Genomic DNA, 19,514 nt, shown 5'->3' on the forward strand with positions numbered 1-19,514 from the left:
GCTAGAAGGCACACAAAATACAGTGTGCTCCAAAGATAGATGTCATATAAATGCGATAATTGATGATTAGTAATTGTACGCAGCTCCAACATTAGGATGTCTCCCACCCTGTATAAACAGCTTTGCTCACGAGTTAAATGTTCCCAAGGACCAGGCTGTCAGCTTTCCCTGAGCAGTCATTAGCTCCCAAATGCTGCATTACTAATTTTCTTTGTAGCGCAGTGATTAGTCTGCATTTAACTTCACAGTTCAGAAAGAAAAACAAAAGGAGCTATTACCATATATTGGCAATTTCTTATTTTATAAATGTACTATTTGTATACTGGTAAATGTTACATACAAAGGAACAACCTTCACAAGTGATTTTAAAGATATCTAATATATTTGCATTAATGACATAACAATATAAGAATTAGGTACTGCGCAAATTTACTTTTGAGCCAAGAAACTGCATTCCATGAAAATTTAAAGAGATGTCTAGGTGAATCAGTTATTTAAATGTGAGATTTCTGGACAACGTGGCTAGAAATAATTAGCAAATGACACTAAGTGATACAGAGATATATGGCAGGAAATAAAAATTGAAGTAATTTTAGAAAATTAAGTAATCAGGTATTAACATTATTTTAGCAGAAGACGTCATAATAGATGGTGTTAGATACTCAACAAGGCAGAACCCTAATGTTATAAAACTGACCTAATACTACAGATTCATGGTAATTGCCATGTAACTCCCTTTCATTTATCAAGCTCTAAGTAAATTCTAAGTCTTTATTAGACACTCTGCTTAAAAAAAGTTCAACAAGTATAGCAAAGTATACATATATTAGAAAAGAAGTCACTGCAAAAAGGTTACAAAAAATATTCAGTGGACTTCAAAAGCTTTCTAACAAATACAATCCAGTGATAAGTGGCAATTTATAGCTTAGAGAGAATTTAAAACAGACTATCTATTGTATATGTGAAGATAGGCAGTCATTTGTGTAACCATTTGATTTCTGCATTTTCTGTTAGGGAAACTTATCAACAGATAACACACAGTTTCTTATTTTGGCTAGACTTCACTGGGGTTTGGATTTGTAATTCTGAGCCATTACAGATTTCTGTTTTGAGAGGGAAAGAAATTGCCTTCAGGGAGGCACAGTAAGATGAAGCTGCTCCTACAGGAGTGAATGACTAGAAAAGCAATATTCTTTATCACGTCTCTTCACAGAATGTTTCTATGCACTCCTCAAAATTTACTTAGGTTTTCAGGTAGATTTGTTAGTGAAGGATATGACCTGAGTAAATAAAGCTAAGTGTCATATGACAAGGCATGAAGACTAAAATGAGGGATTAAAAATGAGACTAAGAAGGGAGCCTGTCCAGAAAAGGCAGCATTTTCCAGCTGTATACATAATTTAAAGCTTGTGCCCTCAAAATGCTTAGTGATACAAATTTGATTTCTACCTTGTTTGTAGATCCACCAAAGTTAGCTTGGTTTCACTGTAGTTAGATTGTATCCATCTTCTAGGTGAAACTAGAAAATGCTTTTTGGGAAGAGTAAGGGTTATTGCTCTCAACTCTGAGAGACTGAGAGGAATCAAGTCAGGACCTGGTTAATGGTGTGGAAGTAGTTGGTTATTTTAAAAGATACAAGATATTAAAATAAAAGCTGTGATGATGCAGCAGCACAGAGGAAATGGAGACCTGGAGATGGGAGCTGAATTGTAAGACTCACTAAAGTAATTTTTAATTGAAAAATTAAAGAAGGATGATCTGTATTTTTTGGTTGTGTTTTCAGGATACAAGGTAGCCCTTGACCAGGATTAGGATTTGTAACAATAAAACCAATTAGTATTTTGGAAAACAGTGATTGAAATGTTAATTCTGCACATTGTCAGCTGCAGTAGCTACTAAACCAGTTTGAATTTCAGTTTGGCTTCATCTTCTCATGGGATCTGGGAGATCTGACCAGTTCTACGCCATTGGCCCTTGTAAGGCAGAAGGCCAGTATGGAGCATGAGAGAAAGCAATTTCCATCACCCCCATGCTGGCTAGTAGAGAAAAGGTGACACTCAGCAGATAAACTCTGACCCTTGGGGGTCCTGGAGGTGTTACAAGCCTCAACATAACCTGCAAAGCAGGCCTGTGCCTCGCAGGTACAAACTAGCTCAACATAGCTCAACATGCTGTGGAAAGAAGGAGTCTTTTGGTTAAGGAACAGTAACCAAATTATGAAGGTTCATGGGATTCATGGATAATATCAATCCATTGATTTCAAATGCAGGACCCGAAAGGGAAGCAGGAATACATTTTTCACTACTTGAACAGTGTAAAATGACATAAAACATTGCTGAGGTTTTTGTTGGTTTTGAGTGTTTTTTTTGTTGTTGTTTTTTTTTTTGTTTGTTTTTTTTTGTTTTTTTTTTTTTTTTTTTAATTTGTTCCCTGATGTTGTTCTGTAATTGACCGGGGAAGATTATGTAAAGTATAAAAGGTTGTGCAGAGAATCTGTAACATCCCTAAACAATAAAATGGGAAAATAACCCATTAATAACTGATAAATAATTCACAGTTTCTAAGTTTGAACTCACAAAATATATCACCTTACACTTTAAATAACCCAATACCTGAAAGGATGGCAACTTGGAAATAAATAACAATGAATTATGATCCTGCTGGAGATGCAACCTAAATTAAAATTTGGCTTCAGACTTTTTATGTATGAGAACGAGGAAGAGGTTCTTAAAGCTATCTGAAAATCTACAACTGCTTTTAAAAATTATGTTTATAAAATTCTAGCAGAAGTTGTGCTCTGCAGACACACTATTAAAAATAAGAGAAGAAAAACGTTAAATGGGCCCCAGTGAAGGTATTACTAATATACTAACCACTACTAATACCTATTCAGGAATTTATATGTGCACATTCAGAAGAACAGAAAAAGCAAATGATAGAGATCTTTTCCCTCAAATTTTATATAAATATCAGTGAAGTGTCACAGAGCTGTTTCAGGCATATTTACCTAGTTTGATAACAAATAAATCTATTTTATTTATAACCAGTAACTTGGCCACATTCTCACTGAAGTCATTGCCCAAATCAGCACAGGAACTGATTACCCACTACACCTGTTGCTTCAAGTTAAGGACAGTGAAAAGTAAATATGGGTTGTTATCATAAACCTGCGAGAAGACTCTGCTGAAAGGTTTGAGAGCTGCCACTTTAAATGCAGACATTCCCTATGCGTCATTATGTTTTGAATAGAAGGCAAAATAATTAATTTAAATCTATCCTTCTTTGCTTCTTCAGATGACTTGGCTGAAGTTTGAATGTGGGGAAAATAACTAGTAATAACTAGCATGCTATAGAACATTTTTGCTGTTCATTCACAAGCAAACAATCTCTGCAGAACACATTCAGGGTACTCTCACATGAATAGCTGTTTTTTATATTTGCTGTGATCCCTAGTGGGACCTTCCAATGGCCTACTGTCTTGCAAGATAGAATTCCTTAACTCTGAGTAAATTGCTAGGAAGATCTGATCTCTTCTAACTTCACAGTTTCACCCTATGTATCATATGCTCCAGTTCTCCTAAAAAACACAGCTGTCTTGGAGACAAACATGACTTTTGACATAACTGGGGCCCATCCCACTAAGCAACTTGAAGATCAAGATAAGGAGCGTAGACTGGATCCAATAATAACGTAGGAGCCAGTGTTGTCTGTAGAGCACAGGAGTGATGTAGCTTCTCTTCCCTTTTAATGATATCTAGCAGACCTCTAACTTTCATTAAAATCTGCAAAAGGAACTCATGAGGTCTGGCAACTTTTGCTAGAATTGCTTAAAGCCTCAAATATCATCAGTTTTGGACTTACCCCAATTCTGAAAGGGACTATATAGCTGGGGGTGTCTTATCCCCAAGGAACGTCAAAACCTCATGAAATCTGAGGAAAACATGGGGGATGGAGCAGAGCAGAACAGCGAGCATCAGACCTCAGACTCATTACTGAAATATTAGCCAAACTAGCGAGACTTGCAGAAATCAGAGTGAAAGTTAAAAGGGAAAGGTTAGGTTCCCTGAAATGTAGAAGATCCGGGCTGGGAAAAAAATGAAGGAAGGAAGGAGCTTTAAGTTAAGCCAAACAGTTGGAGGGACACCGTCAAGAGCTGATAAATCCAAATCCTTGGTGTGATATAGCTGTTTTTGTAACGTGAAAAAGTTGAACAATTTTTAATTATAGTCTATAGTAGCTTCACTAATATTAAAATTAATTATAAATGTAAGTGAAGTATTATATAACTATCTACTACTACAAAAATAACTTATTTGAGGTATACATATTTAATTGTGTTAAATAATTCAAATGGGCAATTACTGCATCTCTCAGTATGCTTAATTAGCAAAAGAAAAACGGAGAATTTTATTGATGTGAATGTAAAAGAAATACAATCCTTTTAAAACTATTTATTTTCATTTAACTGAACTGCCTTGCCATACTAAAAAAACATTTTGCAGAGGTTAAATAAAGTATTTCATGGCAACCGCTGCTTCTTAGTGCCTGTGTAACAGGAAACATGAGCCAGTCGAAGTTGTGCAAGTTGGTTTTCTTTCCCAGTAAGAGAATGTGGTATCTAAGACCTTGTCCTAACTCATTTTATCCCCAAGAGTAAGTCAAGTAAGTCAAGTATGAACTAATGCCTGGAGGGAAGTCCCTGACTCCAGAAGTATGGATTATTTCACGTTTATCTTACAATCTGCTCTCAGAGTTCTTAAAATTCACTAACTTGGCAAGTCGGGAATTATCATGAGAAATGAAATAATTTCATAACTATGAAGTCATCTAGCATTCCATGAATATGACACTCAGAGGGTTTGTCCATGCTTGGGCATTATTCTGACCTTTGGATAACAAGCTGTTAGATAGTTTTGCATGGAAACAATTAGAAAAGTGCCACAGCATTACAGGACAACCTCATGTCTTAATTGAGTTGCCGTTTTCGTTTCAAGGATTTGTATTAATCATTGAAAAAAATTACACAACAACGTTTGTAATAATATTTAAACAAACTTATTTTGTGATCTAAAACGACAAAGGATTGTGCTGTTTAGACTGTTTAGATGAACTGCCATTCCGAAGCATGCTAAATTTACAGTGATTCGTATTTAGCATCAACCAAATGAACAAAGCCTATAGATGGATGCCAAGATTCTCTGACCTTTGTAAAGAAAATTTGCTTCCATCTCAAGAGTGTGTGGAAAGCCTGTGCTTCCATATATTTTCAGTGAAATTACCTCAGTGCTATTTTTTAGTTTCTAAATTTCCCAGCAAGAGATGGCTGTTGAAACACATTAGAAGAGCAGAAATAGTCTTGAAATTAATCCAAGGGCTGGGACAAGGGAGGTATAGCCCCCCTACTAGAAAAGTCTGCTGGCCAGCAATGCGGTTGAATCAGAAAAAGTGAGCTGTTAGTTTTGCTACCTCCTGGGACATGGGAATCCAACATGACACTCCTGACTGTTTATCAGCCCAATTCTTTAGTGAATCTGAGTCTGATCAGAGTAAAACAGAAGGGGGAAACCCTTTGACATCACCAACTTTCAGCTGAAGAATGAAAATCTGAAAAATGAATCTGAAGAGCCTACTGTCACCTCACCCACTCTCTAATGTGTGATTTGAGTTTCTGCTGGACTTTTCCATCTTTCATCCTGCACTTTTATTTTTCACTTAATAAGAAACTTTATATAGAGGCCATGAAAATTGAATGTTTTTCACTGCTCAAGTCTATGACTGAAAGGACAGGCTAAAGATCAATATTTTAATATTTAAGTTCTCCAGGCATTGGATGGCTAATACCATATGTTGTGCTGGTGGTCTTTAGCAGCTCAGCTGCAATGGACAGAAAGTATCAGTAGCAAGCTGGAATTTTAACTCTTCTAGTTTTTACTTTGCTTGAGATAATCCTAATTTTCAAAACCCTTTCCAGTTTGCACTATTATTGGAAGCACACTATTATTAGAAATGTACCATAATCAGAACTACACCATTAGTAGAACTACCTAGAATGATGGTCACAAAGAGGATTCTCCCAACTGAATAATTTTATATAAATAACGAGAAAATGGATAAGAAAAATTGTTAAGAGGAAAGCCTTATTTAATCCCGGTTTTATTTATAATTGCTTTAAATATTTCCTTCTTTGTCCATGTGTTTATGAAAAAGTTTAAATGATTTTTTGGGTGGTTGCTAAAAAAACAAGTGATAATTGGTTATGAAATATGGGTCACATTTAGCTAGCTTTCTATAAGTCTGGTTGTTCTTTCTCCCTCATACAACCAGAGAGAGTTATGTCAATTGTAACTCAAGTGTGAGTCCTGACACCTGATGAGCAGGGATCCTGTCTCACAATCTGACACTTGCTCAATTGCACAGAGCACAGTCACCCATTTGGATTGCTCGCCCGTGGGCTGGGGCATCACAGGTGTTTTGCTTGTATGAGAAAACATATGTCCTTTTTGAAAACGTGACAAGGGACATACAGTACTCTAATATCTCTAAGTCTGCAAAGGTCCACCTCTGTGCACTATTACACCAGCACACATCGTTTATAACAACTCCTCTGTCGCTGGGGTGAAATGGTCCTTTATTAGTCTGCCTTCCTCTTAACTTATGCCTTGACTTCAGTGTCAACTGCAACTGTTTACTCTGGCTGAATTTGCTCTGCACAGATTACCGCATTCATGTAAAATTCAGTAGTTTTGCATATCCACCAACTGACATATGAACAAAAAACACAGTAAATTTGCCATCTCTGCTTCCCAGTGAAACTTGAAACTTGTCAGCAGTGAAAGTGGGCACAGCTCCTGTTTAGAATTACTATCCAAATTTCACCTTCCTTCTCACATGCTGAGGCTGGTATTTTCCAGGGCTCTAGAGGAGTTACGAACCCCCATCCGTTACACTTCTTCTAGGATCTGTAAAAATTTTAGGGACTCTAGTGTAGAACTGATTCTCAGCAAGTGCGGCGGCATGGGTCTCTAGTCTCCCACTCAGCAGGAGCTGGGTATATATTAAAAAGAGAGACGAAATGGCTTTGCTGTCTCATAAACACCTTTTTTTTTTTTAGATTTAAATTCTTGCCCTGTCTTGAATCAAGATGAAAAGTCCATTTTTCACCACCACTCAAGAAAAGCAACAACATGGTTTCATTGAAATATTTCCTGTTGATAATTTTTAAATATTTTATTTTAGTTTCAGAGTTTATCCTTAAAAAAACACCCCAAAAACAGAAACTGCATTATTTAAACTATATAAGTGGGGTGTTTCTCACAATTTAAAATCTTTTCTAATGCAAGCACATGCTGAGTTGAGAGATTTGTCCAGTTTGACCCTGTTCTGCAAACAATTTCAGTGAACAGATGCTTCTGGTAAAAACAATTCATTAAAAAAATTCCCCAAACCTCTAATGTACATCACAGAAAACAGACACTGATCACTTAGTTATAAAAACCTGGCAAGCAATCTTCTTTTGCTTTTTTTCAGAAGCTTCAGTTTCCACAACGGCTCAGTTTTACGAAAAGCGGTCATGCACATCCCGTTCTACCCTCGAGTAACTTCTAAACACTTCTGGCTTTCCTCACTCTTTGTTTACCTTTTCTCTCTGATGCAGCCCCAGTGTGTGACTCCTGAAGGAACTGTGGCGTTAGAGATAGTTGAGACTACAGAGAAAACCGAAGACTCAGTGCATAAAGCCACCAGTCAGCTTTAGCAATTGCTGCATTTGAAGGGCTGTTTCTGACATACCTGCGGGGACTTGTGAGAGCGCCAGCTGTACTGGTGACTGTGGAGACTAGCCAGCAAAATATTTTCATCAGTATCCACCTGGCCAAACCGCAGTGTCTCTTGTGTGTCATTACAGATCACAAAATGGCTGAAGACCAACTCCTCTGCCTCAGGGCATTGGTTCTGAAAGGAAAGGGATATGAAAGCCAGCAAGCATCAGATTAATTGCAAGACATTTGGCAGCTGTCTGCCCAGTGGTGACTGTTACAACACAGAAATGCTTCAAGATCTCTTGCCAATAGCTTCGGTCTCATAGTACTCCACTCTCTGCAAAAACTAGTGTTTGGGTTGACAAAATATAGCCTAGGACTTAACATATTTTATGTTTCTGTAATGCAAATCTTAAAGATTTAAAAGTACAATAAAAACTAGATTTCCTAACTTATGTAAAGGACTTCAATGGAATTAAATTCAGTGGGAAATAACATGTCTCATAGGGCAGATGGGGCACTACAGGATGAGCAGAGAGGCATGAAGAGGTTTCTCCATACTTGACAACTGATCTCAGGCCAACAGGCTGCATTTCCTCTTCCCCAGCTGCTGCTTCTACTTTGAAATGTTGCTGTGGGTCAGCAGCAGATGACTCTCTCTCTCCTGATACCATAACACTTAAAAAATAACTCAAGAAAAATCAGGAAACATGGGGAAGAGTATTTTCACAGCTCCATGAGGCTACTTTGAAAATACATTATGCAAATTGACAGTCTAATAGGAAAAATCAAAAATTATCATGGGTTTTAAGAGTATTTTAGATTTTTACAGTATTTTTTCTCCTGCCTGCAGCATCCTGCCATCCCTCTCTTTCTGCTTTTCATCTGGCTGCTTGTCACGCTGTTGACACAATGAGACTATATGATAGTCATAAAAATTACCAGAGCTACAGGTCTTCCGCCCCTGAAGGCATGAACTATAATCCCGTATACGGGAGAGGTCAAAATGTGACTGACAATTTGATTTGTATATCATCTCTCATATTCCTGTCCTAGACACTACTGGGCTGGCACCTTCCACTTACAAGCAGCTATCTAGCAACCATACCAATTACTGCAAGAAAGCAACATTTGGACAGTCTTCATGCAATTTAATGAGTATAACACAAGGAATTCATCTTCTTGTGTTTTTTTTTTACCTCTTTTTGACCCATCTTTCCTAGCACACACTTCTGACAATGCTTTATTGTTGGTTGGTTCCCTTCTCTCCACAATATAGCCCAGCTGCTCTTTTTTCATCCTTTCTTCCCATGACATTTTCTCTAACTTATGGGACCTCCACAGACTTTGAGAGCTGATTCTGTTTCCCCTCCTTGCTCTCTCAGTGGACCTTTTAAACGGACACAATGAAGCTAGCACCTCCTCTGTCTATGATCATATAGGTCTCTAGTACTTTGATAACAATGTGCCTGGAAGCCTGCAGAAATTCCAAGATCAAACAAAAGAGAAAGAAAAATATTTCCTCATAGATCCCTATGGATCCTTAGTTATCCACGAAAAACAGTTTGGTACATTGCTTGTAGCACATTGCTGGGTGATATACATGGAACAGATTTTCTGAAAAGTGAAGTCTGTCAGGTATACCCCATTTAGCATTCTTGAATGCATGTTCACTACTGTTATTAACTTCAGAAGAACCTAAGGTGCACGTCTACAGGTAGGTTGTGATTTCTTTCGTGGCTGAATGTCAGAAGGTTGGCTAGCTGGGAGCGTTTGTGCAAAAAAGTATTCATCCTAGGAGCATGAGAATATTTTGATTCAAGCTTCTATCAAAATCCCATTAATTCTTCTGCATAAGATCAGGTATCTTCTGTGAAACAAGACTCAGGTGAGCATATACAAAATCTCACTTTTTCAAAGTAGCAAAACTCATTACAGAGGAGTATGTCTGTATTGCATTCAGTAGCAGACCTGGGTATGCTAAAGGCTGACATTTACAGTGCCACTTCAGAGTGCAAAGTTTATTTTGGCATTTTCTAGTGGTGGATCTATGACTTTTTACTGTCAAACTGCCATACCCACATACCCATAAGTCTACCACAAATACATATATTTTCCTGTTACAGCTTTGCAAAATGTTCTTTTAAAAAGGGAGGATTTACTATCCATAGAGCTCAGCTTGTTGTTATAGTCAAACCTAACTATAACCTCAGGGCAATTTAAGAAATTTTTTTTTACTCCAATGCATTTTCTTGCTGATTATGCAGAGACTGGAAGAACAACACCAGCAGATGATGAACTACCTTCTTTTCACCTACCTAACTAACTTAGTTTCAAGTTAACACAAATAGGTTCTTGCATTTTCCAGAGGGGAAAGAGAATCTAGCAAGTTTTGGGTATGCATGGAACTTCTAAATTGTACTGGGGGAATGTTATCCCATCAGGGATTATTAATAGACATGCACACATTTTGGTGCTGATCAATGCCTGCCATTAATCATTAGTCTTAAATGCTAGATTTGATACTAGAATCCACTGTTTTTAACAGCAACACTTCTCAAAGTTAAGCAAAAGACATATTTTAAGCTCAATTTTATAACAGTTCCAAAGTTTTAACCAAAAAACCACCAAGATTTGCATAATAAGGCCTAGCTCCATGCTGACAGGCCTAAGAGACAGCTACTGATGCCTCAAGTCTTGATAATAACAGCTGACTAAAGGATTATCAAGGAAGCTTAGGCATGCTTAACTCAGTATGGCAACTATGCACTGTACAGGCAGGGTTCTAGGCAACTCTTATTCTCCTTGCAGTAAATTTAGATTTTTCCAAGGTAGAGTACCACCCATGCCTCTTGGTCTCTGGTGAGCTGCAGCAACTCCCTGCACCCATCACAGGGGACTGGATCCCAAATTTGTTGCAGAAGTCTGACAGTAGAAGCCTCAAGCGGAAGCAGAAAGGGAACAAAAAAAAAAAAATCAGCAACAGGATGAGTGAGGAAATCTTGATTGATGAAAGAGAGTGTAGAGAAACCAGACATAATAAAACCAAATAGAACTGGACCATTTGTGTGGCAAAGATGCTGAAGGGCTGAACGATAACTCCAGGAGCTGAAAACACCTGAAGTGTGGATTAGGGAAAAAATTCCATTTCTCAATTAAAACAGCAAATCTAAAGAATCAGCAAAAGATCAACATCTTGAATCAGCTACAGATTAGGGTCAGTTCCTGGGGGACAATTTCCTGCCCCTTTTTAGATCATTTTTCAGCTCTTCTCTCAAAGAGGCTTGGAAAGTGTCTCTCCTTTATTGGGCTTCCAAATGTTTTGTGAATTCTATTCAGAGAGGGGAAAAACATCCCACATAATACTAGTCACCAGGCTTTCCCTGTCTCAGGACATTCTGCTCACGTCTCAGCTCACAGCTATTTCAAAGCACTTCTGGTTCTGGAAAAAAGCCCCATAAAAGCCTAGGACTCTTTATATGCACAGAGTTATTTTCTGTGTGCTTCACAAGCTACTGAAGACCTGTGCAAGCTTTCTCCCTCTCTCACACACACACACATGTACACATTCTTTGTCTCTCAAGTACCTAGTAGTGCTTTTTGGACAGAAAGTCTTTAACAGTTTCTTATCTCCCTCGAAGTTCCTCTAAGAGAAAAGAACATTTTCCTTCTGATTGCTTAAACTTCATTCTCATGTCAGTATCCTGACCTTACCAGATAGAAAGTTAAATTGAAGCTACATGCAAATTTTCTGTACCCCTTTCCTTTGTTCTTTGTGCTTATGGTAGAAAGATGGGGAAACTACTGTGATCACAGATGTCATTTTGACTGATCCCAGCTCATTAAGAAAACTTATGCAACTGCCAACAGAAAGGTTAAGCACCACACAGACTTAGAGGAAAAGAAGTTCTAATGGTTTAAAACAGGAGCTTTTATAACTTCTGAGGGGTTTAGGAAAACATTTGCAGTGCAAGACCACAAAGGAATAGTTTTTTCCCCAGGAATACTTAGTACCATACCTGGGGAGCTGTCTTCTCAGCTGACCCTGTGTCTCTAGATACCACAAAGCCCTCATGCTATAAAACAATTTGTGAAGGTTTAGATGCCCAAATAAAGGGGAAAAAACCCAAACACCCCCCGCCATATATATGCACAGGAGAAATGCGTTTTCTATCTCATTTGATACTCTGTGTGTTATTATTAAATAATAAACCTAAATTAACAACAATCTTGAAGTTCCTTGACCAGTTATTTGATTATTAAAATCATTACTTTAGCTTTGCATTTAGATATGCATTAGTCTGTTACTGCTTGTATTTAAACTGGGATTTCAGATGAGACAGTGAAATATGTCAAAAGGGGAAACTGTTCTTAAAGAGTGCTAATCCTCTCAGATTTTCAGCATGTGACTTAGAAGTATAAAGCAAATTGTATGCCTGGTGTTTTTTAGGCTTAATCTACTTTCAAAATGTTCATCATTACTTAAAAAAAAAAAAAAAATCAGTCCATATCTAGGAAACAAAGACACTGGCAGAGGCTTCTGTTAATCCTGAACTCTTGACCTAGAGGTGCAGGGCCAAATTGTTTCATGCTTCATCTGTCTGTCCACTGACTACAACATCACTTGTTTCAGATATTAATCCAGTAAAAAATATGTGGAGAATTCAAATAACCTTTCCTGCTTATTAAATTTATGCTTCTAGTTGGCAGCATTTATATTGTATTTTTTGTGAACAGCGAACATCAAACAATGCTTATCACTGGGAAATCCAGTCCCTCCCCATGCAGTGTGTGCCACCCCCCCAATCTGGAGGTATGGCCACATACAAAATATCTTGGTAACAATTAATTCAATAAGCTGTTTTGAACCTACTTGTGTGTTAACTGTTCCCTAATTTCAAAGCGATGCAAGTTTTTAATCTCAAATACTCAGGGCTAGATACCCACCACATCAGAACATGGTGGCAAGTACCCTTGACATGAGAGGAAACGAGAAAATTACAGCAACAATTACAGAAGTATATCCTCCTGTGGCTCATGTTAACATTGCCAAATCCATGTATAAATCAGTACCAACTATTCATAGAATGTACCTGTCAGCAATATACTATGCGACATATGGCTCTACTTAATCAAATATACAATTCCATTTTTTCAACTCAGAATATTCCTTCAAGGCACAGAGTAGTCAGTCAGTCATTCACACTGTGATGTGGTTTAAAACATTTAAATATTTATGCACCATATTTTATTTATATGTATAGCTATGTCTGAGATATTTTTTTTTTCCATCCTAAGAGGAAACTGACCTTTCTGAAGGCCATTTTGCAGTAGTTGCCACACATGTCTTAGATGACGAACTAGTACTAAGTCAGAAATATTTTGGGTTTAAACAGCCTACCAAGGAGACTCTTATACTTTCTATGTTTGTTTTCTATTAAAAGCATTGTTCAAAATATGACAAAAAACAGAAATTGGAGCTACAAAGATTTTTGTTCACATTGATATTTGAGCCAGCTGTAAAGATTTAAATCACACTAGATCTTGTTTTATGAATGTCCTTTTGCAACAAGAAAACCATGGAATGCCCTTAAAAAAGATTTTTTTTATATAAAACAGATGTTTTATCCTTTTTTGGGGGCTTTGTTATTGTAGTGCCATGATAGGTAATTAATTCCCAGGCTCCACATAGGTCTTCAGGCAGATGAAGAGAATGATTTGATTTCAAGGCTATAGTGGAGTAAGGGAATTACAGGCCTTTGAGGGGTCATTGCAGAAGCAAGGTTCCTTACACTGGGACTGGCTTCAGCCATTAAGGCTGCTTGCACAGAATGTAATGTGAAACTAGTGTTGAACTTCAATAAGGATAGAAGTAGTAGCTGGAAACAATATGCTCTATCGCTCAGAATGGGCTGTGCTTATGTATCATGCATCACTCACCTTCTAATAAATTAATGGAATATTATGCATTTCAAGACCAAGATTCTGATTATTCTGATATAAATCCATGTAGTTTCACTGAAACTCAAGCAGTTCTGGCTACATTCACCTTTGCATATAGAATTCATTGTCTCCTAATTTTTGTTGCTATCACAGAACTAAAGTTTATTAGTTAAAAGTACTTTTAGTGTAAATTAAAGCTTTGACATCTTGGAGTATTTTAATGAATGCAGTTGGTACTCTAATTTGCTATTAAATTAATCATAATTGCTACATTTTTTTTTCTCACTATTGTATTTGCATACCTGCTGCCAAGCTTGAATTGCTGTATTTAGAGAATGAAGTGCATATTGGCCAAAGTTGATAAAAATGGGGTCCACCATTATTGTGCAGTCCAATAGCCTTCCTACTGCACTGCTGGAAATAGCAATCTGCCCCCAGATTTTGAAAGGTTTCACAACACTCTGCATAGTCACATTTCGGCACTCCAAAAGTTTACAGTTGGCTTGAGTTGAAAGCTGGATCTCCTGGAACATCGACTCATCGCTCCACTGACGAAGATATACACGAGGCTCATCAAAGGAAATTATCATGTATTCTAGTTCAGGTGGCATGTTCTTATCAGATAAAAACGGCTGAAGAAGCTTTGGTGGTGCTGAAAATTAGAAGAATAAACAAGACTAGAAAATCGCCACTACCACATTCTGTATGTTTTTGTAAATTGTGTTTTAACTGCTTGTACATATGATGAAAACAAGTAAAATTCATAGAAGAGTTGACATTTCTGAAATCTGAACTTAATCCTGTTCACACTGTTTATTAGATGTAAAATAGAACTGTAATTAATCGCAGCTGCAAACAAAAAGTATCTGCAAACCAAAATCCTTTCACAGTAAACAGACCGGCCAGCCAAACTACTTTATCTACACACTGCATGATACTTCAGATTGCCACCTATTTGGAGCAGAGACCATATTTCTGTGAGTTTTTTGTTATAGTAGATATATATGCTATTACACACATAGCATATTATGAATACAACAAAAATTAGCAATATAATATTTGCTGACATGTGACTGTGTAGGCTAACCAGCTCCACAACGAAAATTGTCTTTGCTGCAAATTACAGAGAGTTCAAGACCACAAACCCACTGAGATGCGACATATTACCCCATAATACTAGAAATTAAACAAAACAGTATCCCAAGACTAAAGCATGAGAAATATATCATAAAAAAGATTTTATCATGTTCACTGAAGTCTCAGTCCTGCAAAGTACTGAGCACTGTGGCAGCAGACATTGCAAGGCACGTACACCACTTGTGTAACATTAAGCATGCAAGTATTTCCATTGATGTTATTATTTACATTGCTGGAACTGCTCACATGCTTAAAATTAGCATATGCTCAAGTGCTCTACAGATTTGGAAGCGAAACACTCATCACTTTCCAGGATCAAGCCCTATTATTCTACAAAAGCATAATGGATACAATAAGTTTTGTTCTCCCTTCGCGTATAATATAGCACAACGGAGCCCCAAAACTGAAGGCCTTTAGGTGCCATAACAAGAACAACAGCAGCATCAGCATAAACTCAGTCACTGTTGAAAAATGAAACAGCTGTGTTTGATTTTAATCTGATTTTTGCGTTTTCCAGTACGTGTAATTTTAAAGATTGAACATCTGGAATTAGAGTGTAATAGTGAGGAAGATTATGTACTGATAGACAGCCGATAGACAAGAAATGATTTGCTAGATGTTGAGTGTCAGTCTTGGTATGATTTGATAATGAATATATTATAATACTTGCAGGAACACAAAAGCTACTCAAAGAGAAAACTGTCCCTGTCAAAATTATCTAAGATATTTGCTCATCTTCCATGGAAAGCATTCCTGGCATTTGAAAATCAGACAATAATCTAAAGATCTCTTGGAATGTATTTGCCATTAATGCAATGACAGAGAGCACTGAACAAAACCAGATGTAGCTCCAAAAGTGATCACAACTGAAATAAGAGTTAAACCTGCAATTCTCAAACTGCTTCCACAGAATTCTTACTAAGGGGGTTGCAAAATCTTCAAATATTTTAATAGCACTGTTAATACGCTGGAAAATTTAAAATATCAAATCCATTCACCAAGATGGCTCAAAACTGAAGTGGCACCTGCTGTTACTAATCAGACTACGAAAAATGGACAGCTTCTACAGTTACCCATTCCGGAGGGAGGAAGGGGGTTGAGCAGCCAGCCTCACTGCCTACCATATGTACTTTCTCAATGCACAGAAGTCATCAGTTTTACCCTGAAGTCTGTACCACCGGTGGCTGTTGGTGATAATTTATTTCAAGAATGCCTGTTTGAATGAGGAAATTTGGACTACAGACAGCAAAACAGCAATTAAGCAGCATGTGTGAACTATAAGCTCTTATTATTCTACATAAAGGAGCACATACCTGTGCCTAGCTGATCAAGATGATGGCAGAGGTGGATTTCCAAATAAGTAAATTGGATCAACACACTTCGTGATGGCACAAACCAAGGAGTAAAACAGGAGTCAACCCTGGTACAGGCTGCTAATGCCGTGGGGGTTACAAGCTGATCACAAGTGCTTTGTGAGCCAGATTCACTTTCTGAGCTGTGGAAGGTAGAAAACAAAGTGGTAATTCAGTACTCCTAGGATTTTATTGCTTTACACTAGGACTTGACCATGTGCCATGTTGGTTTTCTGACACAGCCAATGTTGTAATTTTCTTTTAATTGCTAATGTTACTGTATGAGCTTCCCAAGTGAGACACAGTAGACAAGATTGAAATCCAACAATGCTTTTACATACTGCACTTTCAATTTACAAACTGAAACACTTGAACCACAGAAGTGAAGCATATTTACAGAAAGTAAAATCAAAATATACCACGTATCTTTAATTGCTGAAATAGTTGCTGAAATTGCTGAATAGAGTACATTACCATTATTAAAGCTAAACAGCTGAAAGTTAATCTGGTCAAGAGAATATTTTTTTCATTTTATTTTAAGGAAACCATCTCATAACCATCAAACACTTCCATGCATAAACCATGTTCCTGTAAGCTTTCTTTCCTTTGCTCTCCTCATGCTACAGTCGTCATTTAAAAAGAATCTCCAAGTGTTGTAAGCTCAGCCTGGAGCCTTTACTAGCACCTATTAGAACATATTAACTATACATTTAAAATGCCACTGCACTGATTTTTTTTTTTTTGTGTAGCCATGCTTCTGACGCCATGAATTTCCAAGCATTCTCTTTCAGTCTCTTGAGAGAAACTAACACTACATCACAATTCTATAGGTTGCTAAGACACCACTGAAGTACAAATAAACTTTCTAATTTAAGCCAAGTCTATCCTTAATGTTTCTTATTCTCACTCTCTTTGCAGTTTGGCACTTAAGAGTTTTAATTTAAAAGCATAGACTTGATTCAAGAAAACCAAGTCCACATCGCAGTCAAATACTGCTTTTATTTTTAAAATAAAATTTAACGAAGGATTAACTGAGGTCAACTTACTCATTTTGTCAGAAAGTAAATAGCTTTTACAAAGCACCGTGAATAGATTTTCATTGGCATTTTAAAGATATTTCAAATTCTAACACAAGTTTAAATTTTAACATTGGCTTTCAAAGAAACATGTCTTACACTTTTAGGACCAAATTTGTCACCATTCCATGCATATTACTGCAAAATTATGCACAAATATAGTAGGTACTCAAAATGTTCAGCTGCAAATGCATAGAATTCCATTGATATGTAAATTTATCAGTATTATTTTAAGTTATGGTAACTAGATAGTATGGTATTTATTTATGGAGCTTAAATCCAACTTTAGACTTGTGGACATAAATTAAAATATTTGTGTAGCAGTAAAACCCAACTAAAATTAGGTAATTACCAAAGAATCAAGACAGGATATCAAGAATGGATTAGTTCAGTGAAGGATGAGAGATAGATCACTTAATCAAATTTTTAGCTGATTTCCTTTGCTGCTTTACCTCTTCAAATTGCCTGTTTACAATTCAAACGTGGTGTTGTAGGCTCTTTGAGAACTAGCATCTTTGGAAATAATTTTATTCTTTGTGTTCACATAATAAAGCACCTGTGGGACTGGACTAGATTCAAAGAAATAGGATGCTTTTCTTTGCTCTGCCACAGATATTCCTTAGATTGTTGGAACAAAGCATGGAAGCAAATCCAAAAGCCACCAAAATTTATATGCCGATTTAGACCATTAAATACTTTTGAAGCTGTGAAACTGGTTAGTGTTCTCAGAATATTTTAATATTAAATATTTTAATTCAATATTTTAAGAAGCTTTGCTCATTGCATTTTGCTTAGAAACAGAAGTTCAGGGACATATGGAATGAAAATAGAAAAAGGGTAGAGGGGTGCAAAAAAATGTTAACCAAACTATGAGGTTTAAAGAAAAATAATTACACTTTGATAATCTGAATTAAGATTTAATTTGTACAAATTGTGCAAATAACAATAAATGCAGTAAAAAGGAAGGACATTTATTTCTGAAATTTGAGGTTTATTCTGAAATTATAAATTTCTTTTCCTCAGAAACCTATTGTATAAATTACCTATCAGTGACTCAGCATTTTTATTTCATTAGATGTATTTTTTTTGGAGATGGATACAAAAAACGAAAAAACAAAAAACCCCTCCAAATTCTTGTTTAGTCAAATTTTATATACCTGCCTTTTATTTATTGAGCATTTTACTGTGATGGGACCTTTGTAATTTTTTTATTCATAACCACAATGATTACAGGGCAACATGACATGCTTGATACAGAAGGAAATGTGGCAAGAGCTTCACACCAGGGAAATAAAGCATTTAGCCATATTTTGCTCCAATTTTTCACTCCACAAGCAGCAGACCAAGCGGAGGTAATATTCTGAAACTTAAAATGTTGGGAACAAAAAGATTCAAAACTGGTTTTTGTTTCCCCATGGAGAGTCACCTTAGAAACCAAAAAGGCCTACCAGTGAAACTATTCCCTAACAAACTTCAGAGTCCAACCACATGCTTAAAAACCTAACCAGAAAGAAACAGCAAATGAGGGTGGGACAATGCTGCTCCCAGGGTCAGAACCAGCTTTGCATCCTCTCCCATGCTAGGGAGGGACAAGCACTGGCAGCAGAGGACTGGGAGGAGCAGCACAATGTGGGATAAACCATGTTTTAGAAGGGAAAGTCGCTCTACAGAGAGATCAGCTTCTAGAAATGATCTGAACAGAAATGCAGCAAGGGTTCTTTCATCAGTTTTCCTATCTGCCCACACTTTGTTCAAGTGTTACTATTTTATCTGTGAAGGGGTCCATTTGATTTTTACTCAACCACAAACCATATGCAGAATTACAGCTCCCACGTCTTTATGAAAATAAAAATACAGTAACAGTATAAACTAGTTACAGTACAAAATATACTAAAAGCAGCATCCAAATTACTATAGAATTGCCTTAAAAAAGAACTGTAATAAAAGGTCATAATATCAAAAGAACAGTTTTTAAAGGGGGACTACAGTCCTTACAATCACTACCATGACCCTCCAACTTTAAATTAAATTTCATTTAAATTTTTTGCCTAGGTAGACTTCCAGCAGACCTCTAGCACTGCTACTTTCTACTTTTACTATGCATAGAGCACAGAAATCAAAGACACAGTCCTTCATTGCATGCTGTGCATAAACAGAAAATAAAGCAGTGTTAGCTGAAAATCCAGGAAACTTTCTATTAAGTCTTGGTGAACAACAGTAGTAGCATTAATATCAGAGGTAAATCTGAT

At 36.8% G+C, this 19,514-nt stretch overlaps 1 protein-coding gene across 4 annotated transcripts in view; it reads right to left on the minus strand.

The window, feature by feature from the left end:
- The window catches only part of VPS13B (vacuolar protein sorting 13 homolog B), a 471,233-nt gene that overhangs the window by 42,089 nt on the left and 409,630 nt on the right, over positions 1–19,514 (minus strand). For all 4 annotated transcript variants that reach the window (XM_042785990.1, XM_042785992.1, XM_042785989.1 and 1 more), the window contains 3 exons: positions 16,151–16,332; positions 14,003–14,352; positions 7,789–7,950 (listed from right to left, as the gene is read on the minus strand). In XM_042785990.1, coding sequence (XP_042641924.1) covers positions 7,789–7,950; positions 14,003–14,352; positions 16,151–16,332 — 694 coding nt within the window. The remainder of the gene's footprint in view (positions 1–7,788; positions 7,951–14,002; positions 14,353–16,150; positions 16,333–19,514) is intronic.

The sequence above is a fragment of the Tyto alba genome, unplaced genomic scaffold (genome assembly GCF_018691265.1).
Source record: "Tyto alba isolate M040663 unplaced genomic scaffold, T.alba_DEE_v4.0 Super-Scaffold_9, whole genome shotgun sequence".
NCBI classification, from domain to species: Eukaryota; Metazoa; Chordata; class Aves; order Strigiformes; family Tytonidae; genus Tyto; species Tyto alba.